Source organism: Heptranchias perlo, chromosome 41 (assembly GCF_035084215.1).
Source record: "Heptranchias perlo isolate sHepPer1 chromosome 41, sHepPer1.hap1, whole genome shotgun sequence".
Lineage (NCBI taxonomy): Eukaryota > Metazoa > Chordata > Chondrichthyes > Hexanchiformes > Hexanchidae > Heptranchias > Heptranchias perlo.
Genome location: NC_090365.1, coordinates 2,360,935 through 2,378,266, shown reverse-complemented (window position 1 = coordinate 2,378,266; position 17,332 = coordinate 2,360,935). Strand labels below are relative to the sequence as shown.

The following is a 17,332-nucleotide window of genomic DNA, read 5'->3' as shown; positions in this document are numbered from 1 at the left end:
TACACCGCCTGTTTTTAAACTGTTCCTCTTTAGTGAGGTCAACCTCCATATGTTGGTATGGAGCTTTCTTCGGCTGGGTTTTTACTGGATTCTGCTCCATTGTGTAAGGCAAAGATCCAATTGCTACATAGAGTGTAAAAGCAGGGACTGTCACCCAGTGTAGACATCAATGGAACCAACTCTCTTAACCAGACAGCACAATTGTAGACCCACGATTTCCATAGATCGAATGAAGTCAAGGTGTAGAAGAAAAAAAGACTTGCATTTATATAACACCTTTCACGACTTCAAGATCTCCCAAAGCGTTTTACAGCCAATGAAATACTTGTGAAGTGTAGTCACTGTTGTAATGTAGGAAACACGGCAGCCAATTTGCGCACAGCAAGGTCTCACAAACAGAAATGACCAGATCATCTGTTTCAGTGACATTGGTTCAGGGATAAATATTGGTCAGGAACCAGGGAGAACTCCCCTGCTTCTCTTCTAAATAGTGGCAATGAGATCTTTTACATCCACCCGAGGGCAGACGGGGCCTCGGTTTAAAGTCTCATCCAAAAGACGGGACCTCCGACAGTGCAGCACTCCCTCAGTACTGCACTGGAATGTCGGCCTAGATTATGTGCTCACGCCTCTGGAGTGGGGCTTCGACCCGCAACCTGCTGACGCAGAGGCAAGGGTGCTACCTACTGAGCCACGGCTGACACCTTTGCACAGCTAAACGGGCATCAGGTGCAATATAAAAGCATCTCGTAACCAGCTAAGTAGTTTTAAGTAGTAAAGATATCGTGCTTTGTTTTCCCACTGACTTACGTCAAGAGTCTTACTCCAAACCGGCTGGTGTGATGTGGGATCCCAGTAGTGGATCAGCCTGTCCTGCCCACACGTCACAAACCGGTCCTCGCTTGGATGAACGGCAAGTCCCCAGAGCTCATCTGTATGACCCTGCACAGAAAGCAACAAAACATTATGACTAGAAATCAGCTGGGACAGAAAGCAGACAGACAGTCATCTAGTGCATCATACACCACCCCCCCCCCACCCCCAAGTCTGTTTGTACATGACACTTTCAGTACATGTCACTAGTCTAGAACAGAAGCCAATTTAAGAGAGAGGGGCAAGATTTCCTCTAGATGTGGTGTATGGCCTTGCCCTTCCCTACCTAATATATGAAAATGACAGGAGGAAAAGACCAGCTGGTCCGTCATCCTGTCCCACACTCATGATAGTTGAAGCATCAGGACTAGGCACTTCCTACTCCCTGACAACCATGTATTCGCTTGGGAGAGGCAGAAAATACCCAGAGAAAAACCCAGGGCCAATAAGGGGAAAAGAAAACTAGAAAATTCCTCTCCAACTCCCTCAGATGATTGAAACCAGACCAGGAAATCACATGGACCACGTGTTATCTGTAAAGCTACTTATCTTGTATAGGAGTTTCTCCACCTCAGTGACTTCCTCCAGCCACACATCCCGTGTGCACCCTCCATTCCTCATATACCATTCCAGCAACAGCATTTCTCCTTCAACGTCTATACCCCGTCCACCTAGTCGCCTCTCCTTCGAAAGCCCCAAAAGGCCCTTGTCTTCAATTATATTCCACCCAAACATTTTTGCCCCTGGTCCTTCCCAACCAGTGCTCATTCATTGCCCACTATGCTATATGCTATAGAAATGTGAACTGCTGTTGACGTCTTTCCCCAAAGTGATGATTTGAAGGCTCCCAATGTGAAGGGGATAACATTTATTTCAATGCTCCGATCCATGTGCTTTCTTACTTGTACGATAGGGCAGTATCCCCCAGTCAGTGTGCCTTGTAGGATGCTGTTCCTTGTTGTGCCAATGAATAAACAATCGCCTTTTCCTTCTGCAATTGTTCGAACTGGGCCAAATGCCTCTGGGGTCTGTAATAAAAACAAAACGTCAAACACTTTCCAGACACCAAAAGCAACAAGTTTACTATTACTTCCAGGTCCTTTTCCAAGTCTCCTGTGCTAGCTTAATTTAACTAGTTGTATGGTTACATCCCATATTTTTCAACCTATCTGTAATACTTCATATTGACCAGTTTCTCATTTAGCTCCATGTCCTACCAGTTAACGGCACAGCTCGCCCACAAACAAAAGAACAGATATTGGAGCTGTCGGCACCTGAAGCACTTTAAGCACTGGAGCACGCCATCAGACGCGAGGCCGACTCAGCACCAGACGTGGTAGCACACTTGCCTTGGAATCAGAAGATTGTGAGTTCAAGTTACACTACAGAAACTTGAGCACAATATCTAGGCGGACACTCCAGTACAGCACTGAGAGTGCTGCACTGTCAGAGGTGCCGTCTTTCGGACGAGAGGTGAAACTGAGACCCCGTCTGCCCTCTCAGGTGGACGTTAAAGATCCCATGGCACTATTTTGAAGAGCAGGGGAGTCCTCCCTGGTGTTTCTAGCCAATATTTATCCCTCAACCAACATCAATAAAAAAACAGAATATCTGGTCATTATCACATTGCTGTTTGTGGGAGCTTGCTGTGTGCAAATTGGCTGCCGTATTGTCTACATTACAACAGTGACTACACTTCAAAAGTACTTCATTGGTTACATTGCGCTTTGGGAGGTCCAGAGATCGAGAGAGATGCTACATAAATGGAAATCTTTCTTTACTTTGTGCCAATGTGCACAGTGCCTGACAATCCAGCTGCAACCCTCCGTGGGTACTTCCAGTACAGGAAATGTCAGGAGTGCGTCAAGAATATTGAAATAAACCGCCCTCACATCATGGGCCGAGGTCAGCCACGTGGGGCACAGGCAACTGTGCCTCGTCTGCATCATAGTCCCATACTTACAAAATCTCACATCCACTAATGGTTATCCAAAGCTGCAAGCGTCCAACCAAATTTGCTATTCACCTCTGTTTCTTGAAGTTTGTGGTACTGCCTGTCCCAGAGGACGACCCTGCGGTCCTTCCCTCCACCCGATACTAGCGTGCCATCATTCAGCATGCAGAGGCTGAATATACCCCCTTCGTGAGCCCCCTGAACTGCAGAGCTGATCCGGTTTGTTCCTACAACCAATGACCACAGAAAAGATTACATACTAGAAGAAAAATCATCTTGTAGCAGGTTAGAAACCTAGGACAACATATCGAAAAGTCGGTAAACAAGACAGTAACAGAACAATTCAGAGAACATCAAACTATATCCTATAAAACAAAGATGCATCACTGCATGGAAACAGAAGTATATTCGCCTCCATGTGCAAAGCTAAAGAGACATTCTTTCATTAAAGTTATCAGTTTGAAATTATATTATACCAATTAAAGAAAGGCAATAAACCCAAGTTTACTACACCACCACCTTGCATTTACACAGTGCCTTTAATGTGGTAAAACGTTCCAAGGCGCTTCACAGGAACGTAATCAGACTAAATTTGACACCAAGCCACTTAGGATATTAGGACAGGTGCTTGGTCAAAGAAGTAGCTTTTTAGGAGCATCTTAAAAGGATAAGAGATAGAAAGACGGCGGAGCTTAGCAAGGGAATTCTTAGGGCCTAGGCAGCTGTAGGCACTGCCGCCAAAGGTGGAACAATGAAAATCGGGGCAGCGCAAGAGGTCAGAATTAGTCAGCACCTCCCTTCCCTTCGACCTCTACCACCAAAAACCAGCAGCACCAATGTGTGGGAACACTAAAACCTCCAAGTTCCCCTCTAAGTTAGACACCATCCTGACTTGAGCATATGGTGCCGTTCCTTCGTTGTCGCTGGGTCAGAATCCTGGAATTCCCTACTTAACAGCATTGTGGATTGTGGGAGCACCATCACTACAAGACTGCAGCGGTTTAAGGAGGAGGCCCCCACCTTCTCGGAGCAACTAGGGATGGGCAATATATGCAGCCTTGCCCACATCACCTACATCCCCAAGAACAATTTTATTTTTAAAAAAAGTGTTAGTGGCTCCATTCATTGTAACGATGTAGTGCTTCCCAGCGCTGACACTACATCGTTACAATGAGTGGGAAGCACTTTACTGACAATGTGCACAGCTTACCCACGCATCAGAAGGGTATGAAAACAGGCAAATTATGGAATGATTTGATGCCAAGTAGGGCGAACGATTGGTTATGGCTCAGAAACTGGCATTTTCATCACCTCCAGTGCTTTTGATGCAATAATTGCAGTATTTGGGCAGTCAATTCATACCATGTACGGCTCATTGCACATTTGAGATTTGTCACATGCTGTCACCCGGCATCAAATCACTTGCCACAATGGCAAGGAAACAAAAGCTCAGGTGCCTCTCTATCCTTTTGGTAGAAGGCAATTCCATACCTGGTGAGATTCAGTAGGTGCCTTTTCGTTACTGGTTGTAATCTAATACAAGGGTCTAGGTGACAACAGGAAAAATTTTGATGGAATGCGAGTGGTCACCTTGAATCAATATTAACCTCATCATCACCCTACAATACTTATATCGAGCAGGATCTAAAATAGTTATCAGAATTGGAGGAGGAATTTTTCACATTTGTACTCTTGCAGTACAAACATTCACCCACCAAGCAGCGCTCGTGCTCTGTAAACTGACCTATGCCATCTCCTGGCAACATTGCAGTACAGCACTAATATTATAGTACTTGTGAATCAGAACATAGAAACAGGAGGAGGCCATTCAGCCCCTCGAGCCTGTTCCGTCATTCAATTAGATCATGGCTGATCTGTATCTCAACTCAATCTACCCGCCTTGGTTCCATAACCCTTTCCCTTGAAATTTTCAATTGACCCCCAGCCTCAACAGCTTTCTTTTTGGTGGGGTGGGGGGGAAAAAAAAAAGAGAAAAAGAGTTCCAGATTTCCACTCCCCTTTGTGTGAAGAAGTGTTTCCTGACATCACCCCTGAACGGCCTGGCTCTAATTTTAAGGTTATGCTCCCTTGTTCTGGACTTCCCCCCCCAACCAGAGGAAATAGTTTCTCTCTATCCACCCTATTAACTACTTTAATCATCTTAAACACCTCAATTAGATCACCCCTTAATCTTCTATATGCAAGGGAAGAAATCCTAGTCTATGCAACCTGTCCTCATAATTTAACTTTTAGCCCTGGTAACCCACTTGCACTTTGAGTATGTCTCTTCAGAATAATGAACGTTTACATCCTAAACATTAACTGGTCTTTCAGATGCTAACCAAACTGCTGTGTAATAACAGCATTTAATTGTTTTTATGTTAAAAGCCAGCAGTGCAGTTTTGATTCAAGTAGTACTAATTTCAGGTGTCAGCCATGGCTCACCGGGTAGCGCTCTCGCCTCAGAGTCAGAAGGTTACGGGTCGAAACCCAACTCCAGAGACTTGAGCACATAATCCAGACTGATACTTCAGTGCAGTACCGAGGGAGTGCTGCACGGTCGGAAGTGTGGTCTTTCAGATGAGATGATAAACCGAGGCCTCATCTGCCATCTCAGGTGGATGTGAAAGATCCCACGGCACTACTTCGAAAAAGAGCTGGGGAGTTCTCCCCATTGTCCTGGCCAATATTTATCCCTCAACCAACGTAACAAAAATGGATTAACCGATTATTTCATTGCTGTTTGTGGGATCTTGCTGTGCGCAAATTGACGGCCGCGTTTCCTACGTAACAGCAGTGACTACACTTCAAAAAGATGATTGGATGTAAAGCACTTTGGGGCGTCCAGAGGTCATGAAAGGCGTTATATAAATGCAAGTCTTTCTTCCTCGTGTATTTGACAAATTTCAGGGGAGAAAGCGGGCCCATGAATGTTAAAATTGCAGAACAGGTTACAAGCAACTTCCTCACCTTTTCCCCAGATGATCAGATTTCCGCTGGAGTCGCCAGTGATCACGTCCCCGTTCTCAGAGAAAGTCAAACATAGAATGTATTTGGGTTTTTCTTGCTTCTGAAAAACATTATTTTTTAAAAAATAGTTAAAGTGATGCTGAAGCTTTATTACAATGTGGTTAAAAATAAGGCAGCTATAGAAAAGGCAACTGATGATAAATCATGGAATTTGACCTCAGCAAACTGCCAGCCCCTGTGCGGGAAATGACTTATTTAGCCAATAAAATATTAACTTTTAAACACTCTAAATTTTCTAACTCACTGGGTGTGAAGGTTCAGCAGCATAAGCAGAGCCAGGAGGCATCTGCACATCTACAATTCTGCTGCATTTTCCTGGCAATTCTTCTCCCTATTCACATACAATTCTTATCACCCTCACATTCCCATGTCCCCTCTGTGCGAGACTCCCTCTCTCTTCCTTGCCTGTATCTTGTATTATCTTGGCTGATGGAATGTGGGAAAGCAATGACTCCTACACAGTCGATCGTCTTTCCAAGCCATAGGGAGGCACACAGATTATGCTTTATTTAAAAACACACTTACAAGATGTTACAGTTCAGGGTTGTCCCCAATACTCTTTTCTTATGTAAATCGCTCGGTCAGTTTCAGTAAGCTAACGGTGTCTCTCATCAACGGAAACCCGGGACTCTAAATTCCTGAGGGGGTTCAGTCCACTGGAACAAGTGTGGCAGAGCAGAGCTCCCGTCTGCCCTAATCCCAAGTCAGAGATCACGTCCCAAATCCCGGCGACGTGGCCATTTACGGGAGCGGGCAGGCACACTGCATCTGCAAGAGAGCTTCAGTGTCACCCGTCCTGGTCCATCTGTTGAAAGGCAGAACGCCCCAGATGAGCTACCAATACCCCAGAGGGAATTAAACCTATTGAATTTTACAGATTTATTTTTTCCCCAATAAATTTCTCAAACGACAGCTAAATTGCTCTGAAGAACTGCTGCCCTTTACACTTCCCGTCAATCTGTACTGAACTTAACAAAGGCCCTCCATCATTTTTCCATCAGCCCCCCCTCACCTGCCAACGCAATTTGGTAAAGCAATGTTGTTCACCTCAAAAATGCCCTGCTTCTTGGAGAGAGTGATGCCTTCCATTGTCCAGAAGTGAATATGGGATTTGCCACAAGTGATGATGAGATTGGCTTCAGTTGGGTGGAAGCTTGCTGCCAGCACAGACTCGTTGGAACACTGCAAAAAGAGAAGCAAACAGCGGTTAGAGAGGTGCCCCTTAGACTAGGACCAAGTCACAGAGAAACCCAACTTACTGCCCTCTAGTCACCTTGTGCCCATTGTTCCGTTACTAACCGAGAAGCTGTAACTTCACCCTAAACCAAGACACCGTAACCAGTTTATATCACATGCTTGCATACATTGGTACATGTGCCACAGGAGATATATTTCACTAAAAGCAGACAGTCACAGCATGTTTGTTAGCAGCTGAAGCAGCTCATCAACTCATGGGTAACCATGGTTCCTTCAACTTGCTTGATTACCTGTAGGACTGGAGAAGGGATGTCCCAGTTTTTCCTGAAATTGGACAGTTTTTTTTTGCCTCCCCCAAGAGTTAGCATTACTAGTAATGGGGGGCGGTGGTGAATGAAGTGAAGTTGCATCATTTAATGAGTGGAATCATAGAGCACAGAAGGAGGCCATTCAGCCCACTGTGCTTGTGCCAGCTCTTTGAAAGAGTTATCCAATTAGTCCCACTCCCCTACAACCTTTTAAAGCATTTATCCAATTCCCTTTTGAAAGTTACCATTGAATCTGCTTCCACCGCCCTTTCAGGAAGTACATTCCACAATAGAGTGAGCATCGAAGGGCCTGATCTTTTCTCACTATTTTCGTATGTTGATAACTCCCTCAGATCCCTCCATCTGTGTTCAGTAGATTGTTCTGCACTCCATGTAATGCACTCTAGTATTCTCATGTATCCGGTTGGTTGCAACAAGGTTTTCTTGGGTGATCAATTGGAATGTTACAATCCAAACAAAAGGATTTATGACCTGTCTCTAGGTGCCACCGTAGATGCACAAAGTGCTTTCCTATTTGCCACTGTAAAATCCCAATCTACAGCAGTTAAAATGCAGTGTCTGTATGTATCTGTGCGATTTACTCACTTACTTGGGTCAACAAAGCCGAGGTATAGCAGGCATAAAACCAGACAATATTAGAGACTACTTCTTGGTTTTATTTGCCTAACAAAAATAAGAAAACTATTACTAGTGTGTGTGGGGGAAAATAATTGAACTCTTTCACCTTTAAAAACTACTTTCAACAAAAGCCAGGTTCTAGAGAAATAAAATAATAATCTGACCGTTCAGCTGCACAAGTCAAAGTGGAAACACTGAGGCAGATAATGTGGTCCCTGACACCTGAAGGAACAACATTACTGGATGGAGAGGCCTCAGGCCTACTCCATGTCTGATGCGCACAACACATTGCAATGTGACCCAGTAGCACATTGAGAAGGTTCAAAGTGCTCATCCATTGTGCCAAGACTCAACAAGATAATGATTCATGTGATAATTAAGGTGATCAGCAAAAGAGCCAGAGGGGACATGAGGAAACATTTTTTTTAAACGCAGCGAGTTGTTACGATTTGGAATGCGCTGCCTGAAAGGGTGGTGGAAGCAGATTCAATAGTAACTTTCAAAAGGGAATTGGATAAATACTTGAAGGGGAAAAATTTACAGGGCTATGGGACTAATTGGATAGCTCTTTCAAAGAGCTGGCACAGGCACGACAGGCCTAATGGCCTCCTCCTGTGCTGTACCTATGATAATTAGAAACAAGCACCAATAAAAAGGTGCCTGAAGCATTCGAGCAATGCTGCAGATGCTCAGCGCTCATTTAAAATGGGCACTTCAAGGGAAGCCAGGAAAAAAAAAATCCGTATTGCTAATGGCCCTTCCACATAGGACCACCCGTCATTGCAGGACCTTCTGCACCATGGCTTCCCAATGCCCAATTGGTGAATTGGCCTGTTTATTCCCCCCAAAAAAATTACTTCAAAAACAGGCACAGGTTTAAAGGTAACCAGCTGCCAGTCCTACATTACAACAACGACTACACTCCAAAAGGTATTTCATTGGCTGTAAAGCACAGAGGTCATGAAAGGTGCTACATAAATGCAAGTCTTTCTCTGAGAGGAGCTGGTCTGAACTAGCCCGCTCTCCGAGATTAGCATTTAAAACAAATCGCCTGGTGAAAACAGCCATCCAAAAATGGCATCCTACCTTTACGTCAGCCAATTTTCCTTCTTTCTGCCAGTCCCATACGGAGAGGATGTGTTCATTGGAATCATCCACTGCACACAGATGAGCTCCTCCATTCTGTTAATGAAACAAAATATCGGTTACTGTACGAGGCTCGCCAAATTCAATATAAAAAAACAGGTGGAAATACACCACCAATCCAGCAGCCTTTGAAAGAGTGCAAAAATAAACACCATGGGCATGGTTTAGGTTCGGTAATCCATCTTTCTCTTTCATGTCTGATTGAGCTACTGTGAATTTTCAGCAAGACTTCTCTTCATTTCAGATTTTCAACACTTTTTAATCTCAAAATCCAGTGACTGATTTGTTCACCAGTGTATTGAACAACAAAAAAAGGCTCTCACCAAAGCATCAGTACAATCTATGATCAGTAACTTATTTATCCGATAACTGTGCCATGGTGACTGGGTTATTATGACAAGGCCTCACTAACAGCTATGACTCCTATGCCGATCTTCAGGGATGTGCGGAGTCACTGCAGGTATGGACTCGTTTTGCTGCCAACTGGAGAGATTAAAGCTCATCCCTATCACCAACTGTCCACAGGCAGAGTTGTAGATCTCAGCCAGGAAGTCAGAGTTAGAGGAAGTTCCCATTCCCCCATTGCCCTGGTGCGCGCTGACCTACATTGGCTCCCAGTCCGGCAATGCCTCAATTTTTAAAAATTCTCATCCTTATTTTCAATGGCCTCGCCCCCTCCCTATCTCTAACCTCCTCCAGCCCTACAACCCTCCGAGATCTCTACGCTCCTCCAATTCGGAGGAAACACATCAGTTTCCTCCGCCTCGTTGTCAGGCCACTCCATTCAGTCACTGATGGGAATTATTCTGAACGATCGCCATTGAAAGCAGCGAGTCCAGAATGAGGGGGCATAACCTTAAAATTAGAGGTAGGCCGTTCTAGGGTGATGTCTGGAAGCACTTCTTCACAAAGGGTAATAGAAATCTGGAACTCTCCTCTCCTCTTGGAAAAAAAAAGCTGTGAGGCTGGGTGTCAATTGACTGAGATCGATTGATTTTTGTTGGGTAAGGGTATTAAGGGTTACGGAACCAAGGCAGGTAGATTGAGTTGAGATACAGATCAGCCATGATCTAACTGAATGGCGGAACAGGCTCGAGGGGCTGAATGGCCTACTCCTGTTCCTATGATTTTGAATCAGTGCAGTGAAGAAATCAGGCTCCTAGTGTACAAATTACAATTTGTGGGGGGGGGGGGGGACACAGGTCATTATACTGTTCCTCTACCTTCCATAACACTCATTGTCTTGGAGCCCCCTTTTCCGGTCTGTTCTGCGAAGCATGTTCTTTGTTGTACACTTCAACAGCTGTACCGTAAAATTTTGGACAAGTGTTGCTTTCCTTAAAGAGTTAGGCTGTAGTACTAGTCAAAGACCACTAGAGTGCAAAGCACAGCTGGAAAGACCAGAGTTATATTGCTGGCTGTGAATCATACTGTGCCTGCCAAGAAAGAGCCTGGTGTGCACACACAATCACAGCCAGTAACTTTAGTTTAATGTTAGGAGAAACCGTTTCCACTGGCAGGAAGGTCAGTAACCAGTGGACAGATTTAAGGTAATTGGCAAAAAGAACCGGAGGGGAGATGAGGAGAATTAATTTTTCTTTTAAAAAACGAGCAGTTATGATGATCTGGAATGCACTGCCTGAAAAGGTGGTGGATACAGATCAAATTCTAACTTTCAAAAAAGGAGAATTGGATATGTACTTGAAGGGGAAAAAAATTGCAGGGCTATGGGGAAAGAGCAGGGGGAGTGGGACTAATTGGATAGCTCTTTCAAAGAGCTGGCACAGGCATGATGGGCCGAATGGCCTCCTTCTGTGCTGTATTATTATATGATTCTAATGCAGAAGGATGAGTGTGTTCTTGAGGTATTAAAACAGACAAAATTCTAAAGTGCCCAATAGCTTTAATGGGTTGCCTGGGTACTTTTCACATTACACAAGAATTCTAATTTACACAGCGACAAGCCTAAGTACTGAGAAACAGTTAGCTGGAAAGGATCCCACACTGCTCGACAGTGTATTCCAGCGTCAGACCAGTTCTGCCCCCCACCCCCCCCAAGTTATACTCCCACTTTTGCGACATTGCAAAGTGGCTTCGGTTCAGATTTCAGATGGTCGGCGTGGAATTTTTAGCCCTAGTACACAGAGGCTATACGCGGACACCCAGGTAGAAACATCCCCAACACAGGAATAATTCCTCCGTGCACCAAATGGACTCAAAAAGAATAAAAGAAACAGACTTACAGACTTGGAGAAGGATACACAAGAAATGGCTCGATCGAAGACCCCCAATCCAATCACGTGCAGGGTGTTCAGGCTCACAGAGTCCCAGATGCGAACATGAGGCGGCAGTTGCTGTCAGGAGGGGGGGATGGAAAAAGTTCTTTAAACTTGTCTTTAAATTATATAGGGGGAGGATTTCCTCTGCCTGCTCTTTGTAGTGAAATTGTAAACGTGTTTTGATACTCATTATTGATTCCACTATGGTTAATGAACAGAGAAAATCTTTCCCTGTAGACAGAAGTTACCAGAGTGCAAACACAATACTTTTCCAAAAATAGAACTGACAGAGTGACAACCTGAATAGATAAAAGACAACTCAGGAGGTCTGTGGGAATTGCTGATGTGACCAGAAAATGATCCCTAAATACTTTTGTAACTCAGAGATCATCTACTCAGTGCAACAAATTAACAAGCCACTCTTTTCCCCCCATAACTATTTCTCCCCCCCAGTTTTCTTTTGTGGCATAACACAATGGTTGGAACAAGCAGCATCACAGCAATTCAATGGGCCATACTGCTGACAAGAGATTGTGCTTCTAGTTTCGTACATGCTGACTTCAGGAGGTCTGGGAACACTCTGTCTGTCTGCCCACCCTTCTAAAGGGAAAATAGTGCTTTCTGCGACAATGGTAGATAACCTGAAACCGCAGGGACAGATTGATATTGTGAAAATATGGCAGGAAAAAAGCTTCAGTCATCTTATGCTTCAGCAGCAAGTAGCTGAGCCGCACAAACCAAGGCGATCCCAGGTTCAATCTCTGGTTTGTGTTGTCACCTGATTTATATAATTGATAACAGGAGCACTACAATTGGGCTCAGTGACCCTGGGTAGGGAAAAAACACAGCCAGACTACCCACTCGATTGCTATCCAGTGACCATTGTTGGAAATGCTCGTGTGAAATTGTCGGATGACGACTGGCCCCAGCTATGACTCCCTCCGTGGTCGAATAGCCCATCAAATCCCGTTGTCTAGGGCGTCACTCAGACGACATTGTAGGGTACCTTGTACACATGGAACTATAAACTGGTGAAAAAGGAGGAGGTGGATAGATGGTCACGGGGGGGAAAAAAAATTCTAAAAATTGGCCCTTTTAAAAAAAGTCAGTGTTGAATGATCTCTATTCAAAAACAAACAAATAAATCAAAAGGCAAACAGTGACTGTTCAACAATGTTAGTTGACATCACCTGAGCTAAACTTCCCATCTTAACAATCAAGATAAATCGATCTCCAATTTGTTTTCCATGATCACAAACGCTACAGCCATGGTCACGGACTCGCGCTCGGGACAGGGATGTTGAACTGTTCTAATTTAGCTCTTTTACACAAAGGGCTGTGAATATATGGATCAGACTGTCCGCAGGAGCTGGAAATTATCAAGAAATTCATGACGGAACTGAATAAATATTTGCCAGAGACAGTGATTGAGATGTATGAGAGTAGTTTTGACATTTTTTGAATTTTGGGACCAGCGACACAGATCTTGACAATCTCTTCCGGTTTGTGCATTTCTACGTTAGGAATTCCTATGTCTTTTGGATGAGATGTTAAACCGAGGCCCCATCTGCCCTCTTCGGTGGCCTAAAAGATCCCATGGCACTATTGGAAGAAGAGGAGGGGAGTTCTCCCCAAAGTCCTGGCCAATATTTATCTCTCAACCAACATCACTAAAATAGATGATCTGGTCATTTCTTTAATTGCTGTTTTTGGAACCTTGCTGTGCGCAAATTGGCTGCCATGTTTTCTACATTCCAACAGTGACTACACTTCACAAGTACTTCATTCGCTGTAAAGCGCTTTGGGACGTCCTGAGGTCACGAAAGGCACTCTATAAATGCAAGTTCTTTCTTTCTTTCTCTGAAAGAACTTTTCTTTTCCAGTTTCTCAGACTCTGGTTTATTTGCAAAGAAGCACGGCGTGAGAATAGGCCATTCAGCCCATCAAGCCTGCTCCTTCCACAGGTCGTGTCCAATCTATGCCATCTATTTATTCCCTTTAGGGAAGGTTCTGCATAAAATCATCCCTGACCCCCAAAAAGTTAGTCAAGCAAAAGTGCAGAACACTTATCCATCCTCACACTCATTAATCCTGGTCAACTGCCCCTCCACAGACAAACCTTCCACTCCACCTCCATCACCCACACCCTAGGGGTAAAGGACTATCCTATCCCATGGATGATCTGAGCCTGTTACTGTCCTTGTGATCTTGAAATCTATTCCCCATATTTTATTGCATTCCTTTTATGAAGGAATTAATCAATGCAGTGTCACTCAAGAGTCAGCACAGGCACGATGGGCCGAATGGCATCCCTCTGTGCTGTACGGTTCTATGACTATGAACTGTTTGCTGCTGGAGTTATTTCACATGATTTTTTCCCCACCTCCGTTTGTCCCCCAACCCTCTCTCTGCCTTGCATAATCTACCAACCCAGCAGGTGCCAAAGTAATCTGTTCCCACATCTCCACTGCTCTTAGACAGGACACTAAGACACACTAGTTGAGTGCTCTGCAGCTTTCCTCTCCCTTGCTGCAGTGAAGCAACAGCTTGAGATAATGGGACCTTTCTTCGGCGCATGCTACACGGGAGGAGATGGAATAACAGGAAAATTTACCTTCTGTATTTGACTAATTAAAATTAAATTTGAATATATACAAACCTTTCCATCTTTTGTGGTTCCTGCCACCTGTCCTGTTGCCATGGTGACTCTATCAGGATGTACTGCAAGGCTGAGAAAGAGAGATTAGGAATAAAAAGACCGATGAATCACTATGTTGGCCTTTTGTTCCTCTTCAAAAATAGTACCAGGGCCAAAATAAGGCTCAGAGACTGGACGCAGGGCAGTGTGATAGGGTCCACCAATTACATATTACTCTATTCTATGTACCATTCATGTTTCCATTTAACACATTGTTCCTTTCCCTTTGTTTGTCTCTTTACATGACAATGTTTTGCTATCGACAGAGACCGAGACCGAGACACCCCAAGGAAATTTGTTGAAGCTTCACCTTCCTCAAGAAATCCTGTGAATTCCCCGGATAGCCAGATTTTGCTCAAAAACAGTAATGGGCACATGAAGTGGTCACTGTGTTAAAGCGAGTACAGGACAGCGCATTCAATGCACGGTGTCCACATGCTCAGAGGCTGAACCGGGTCAGCAGAGAAACATGGAGAGCATGAGCGAGAGAAGCCAGTGCAGCAAGACCTGTCCTGAGACACTCGAGTGCCCTGGCTACTATTGCCATTTTATACCCTAACAAATCACCTGGAGCTCAGCAAATTCTCTGGAATAATGTTGTTCTGCAAATTATACATCAACCACTGGCTACCCCGTTTTCATCACGCAGATCAAAAACTTGGTAGAATTGCAATTTTCTTTCCTTCCTCCCCTCAATTACTTCCAGGCAAGATGCCCTTAAGTCAGTAGCTGACACTCCTCACCTTGGAGAATCATTTTGCTGATGCTCAGTCTTCCACCAGCCTATCACCATCACAAAATTTCTAATACATGAAAGTTTGGTAAACTTTAACAGCAGTGTGTTGAGAACAGGAATAAGCTTGAGCTAGAAGCAAACTTTTAGTGGGTTACCAAATGGGAAATGGGATCAAGTCACCTCAGTGATTGTCTTTGAAGAAAGGCATGTTGCTACATCAAGTCCTACTGTAGAGAAGGGCGTGTTATTAAACCAAGCCCTAACGTAGAGAAAGATACATTACTGCACTGAGCCCTACTGTACAGAAAAGGTACGTTACTATATCAAGCTCTAATCTAGAGAATGATGTGTTACTCACCATTTCACATCGTCATTGTGTCCGAGGTAGTGACGTTGTAGCTGCTCCTCAACGTTATACAACACAACGACTGATGCGATGAAGTAAACAATCTCACCTGTCGGCAGGAGATAAAGGTTGGAACGGCAATCGCGCCCACGATAACCATACCTGGAGGGATTGATTAAGGCCATCTATACGAGAGGACTATAAGCCACTGTATAACAACACTTAACTGTGTAGAGCACAATGTGCACTAGAATCTGCAATCCATGTGCGGTCAAACTCACAAAGTGGTAATTAAACTGGTGACATTTAACAAAGAACAGATGAAACCTATAAAGAACAAAAACATGACCTCCAATTAGGATTTTGATAATCAGTCTCTTCAAGTGACGGTAAGGGAAGTTTCTTACCCTCCTTTCCCGAAGTTGCCAATTCATGCTGGGATGTATGGATACCGGCCAAGTGGCCATTCTTCGTGCATTAGCATAGACATTTGAGTGACGGCAAACAACAGGGGCATCGAGACCAAGTCTGATCAGCTCATCTATCACCTGATGGCCAGATAGATGTACTTTCCCCAGGAGAGACCAGATGTGCGCACGCTGGCCGATTTTTAACCTTACTGGCCCAAGGGTGCCCAGGCAAACTGGAGCATCGTAACCCTACCCCATGCTGAGATCAGCTATCTCAATACAGATTAGGGATTGAACCAAGGGGTTTCCAATGTGAATGGCTTAGTACATTAGGTGCTATGTTTGCCAATTGAGTTAGCTGGAAACCCAAGATACTGTCTTTTTTAAAAAAAAGATTTTATGCCATGTTGGTTTTTTAAAAAACTTTCTCCTAACCCATCTCTTGTGGACTTCTCAGGCAAAGAACCTTTTGTGGCAGAGGAAGTGGTTAGGTAATCTGCAATCAGCTGTCCAAGAATACTGATCGAGGCAGCTACCAGGAGGGATAAGTAAAATCGTCTGGGCAACAACTCCCAGTGCCTGGCCTCTTGGAGCCTTCCCACAGCAGCACCACTGTGCAGTGGTGAAAGTGCAATTAATCAAAAGGTGTCACTCACTGTTTTTGGAAAAGGATTAGATCCAGGGATGCTTATCTAAGATTTCTTATCCCAGTAATGCAGACAAGGCATTACTTGGGGTGGGGGGGGGTTAAAATAGAAAAGGTATTTATGCTTTAAAAATACTCAGATCCTACTCTTCAAGGTTGTTAGTTCCCCCATTCTGTATTACAAAGTACAGATTAAGACTGTCCCCATAGGTACACAATGTGCTCATATGAAGTTTCTCTTTATGCTATGGATTAACACTTGTATTAAAAAAAGTGTGGGGAATTTGGTGCGAGTCCACTGGGTGGCCAACGTAAACTATATCCTTTTTAATTAGATTATTTTTAAGAGTTAATTTTTGTGCTGGAGGAGGGGGTTCAGGTCTCATAAGAGATTCTCTTCTTTAGAGCAGGAGAGACTCCTTACCGACTAGGGCAATTTGAGAGCCCGAATGCTAATTGCAGAATATTCTGGCCCCGTTCACATATTGCTGCTGAATTCAGGAACTCGCCAGAATGGGGAGCAAGAATCAAAAATCAGCAACAAACCACTCCATGCAGTGTTACATATTGCAAAGTCATAAGAAGAAAAATTTGTTATAGATTTGCTAACGCGGAGGATACACCCATTCCATCTTCAGTTTGTGTGCCGGCAGCTCGGCAGCAGCCTGCAACTTGTACGATCCAGTCAATGCCTGTGGCATGTGCATAGTGATGGGGCGACCACGCAGGTACATCTTCACGTATCCCTCCTCTACAAGGCACGGAACAAAAATACAAGAGGGTGAGACACACAGTAGCCAGCCATTGAGTCCTGAAAACTATCCTGATCTGGTTTATCACCCATGCTTTTTTGGGGTCATTTCTCTTAACATTTCCCACTACTGTCTCCTCTGTGAGCAGAAATCACTAAAAGATAGTGGGACAGGTACAAAACAAATGTAAAAGGCTAATGGAATGTTGGCCTTTATCTCAAGAGGGCGGGAATACAAAAGGGTGGAAGTTATGTTACATCTGTACAGAACTCTGGTTAGACCCCATCTGGAGATACTGCATTCAGTTCTGGGCATCGC

General features: G+C 44.3%; 1 protein-coding gene across 2 annotated transcripts in view; it reads right to left on the bottom strand.

The window, feature by feature from the left end:
• The window catches only part of eml2 (EMAP like 2), a 71,149-nt gene that overhangs the window by 21,993 nt on the left and 31,824 nt on the right, over positions 1–17,332 (bottom strand). For both annotated transcript variants that reach the window (XM_067974863.1, XM_067974864.1), the window contains 10 exons: positions 16,884–17,013; positions 15,219–15,368; positions 14,086–14,155; positions 11,391–11,501; positions 9,088–9,183; positions 6,905–7,039; positions 5,798–5,897; positions 2,900–3,054; positions 1,776–1,901; positions 811–942 (listed from right to left, as the gene is read on the bottom strand). In XM_067974863.1, the coding sequence (XP_067830964.1) occupies positions 811–942; positions 1,776–1,901; positions 2,900–3,054; positions 5,798–5,897; positions 6,905–7,039; positions 9,088–9,183; positions 11,391–11,501; positions 14,086–14,155; positions 15,219–15,368; positions 16,884–17,013 (1,205 nt within the window). The remainder of the gene's footprint in view (positions 1–810; positions 943–1,775; positions 1,902–2,899; positions 3,055–5,797; positions 5,898–6,904; positions 7,040–9,087; positions 9,184–11,390; positions 11,502–14,085; positions 14,156–15,218; positions 15,369–16,883; positions 17,014–17,332) is intronic.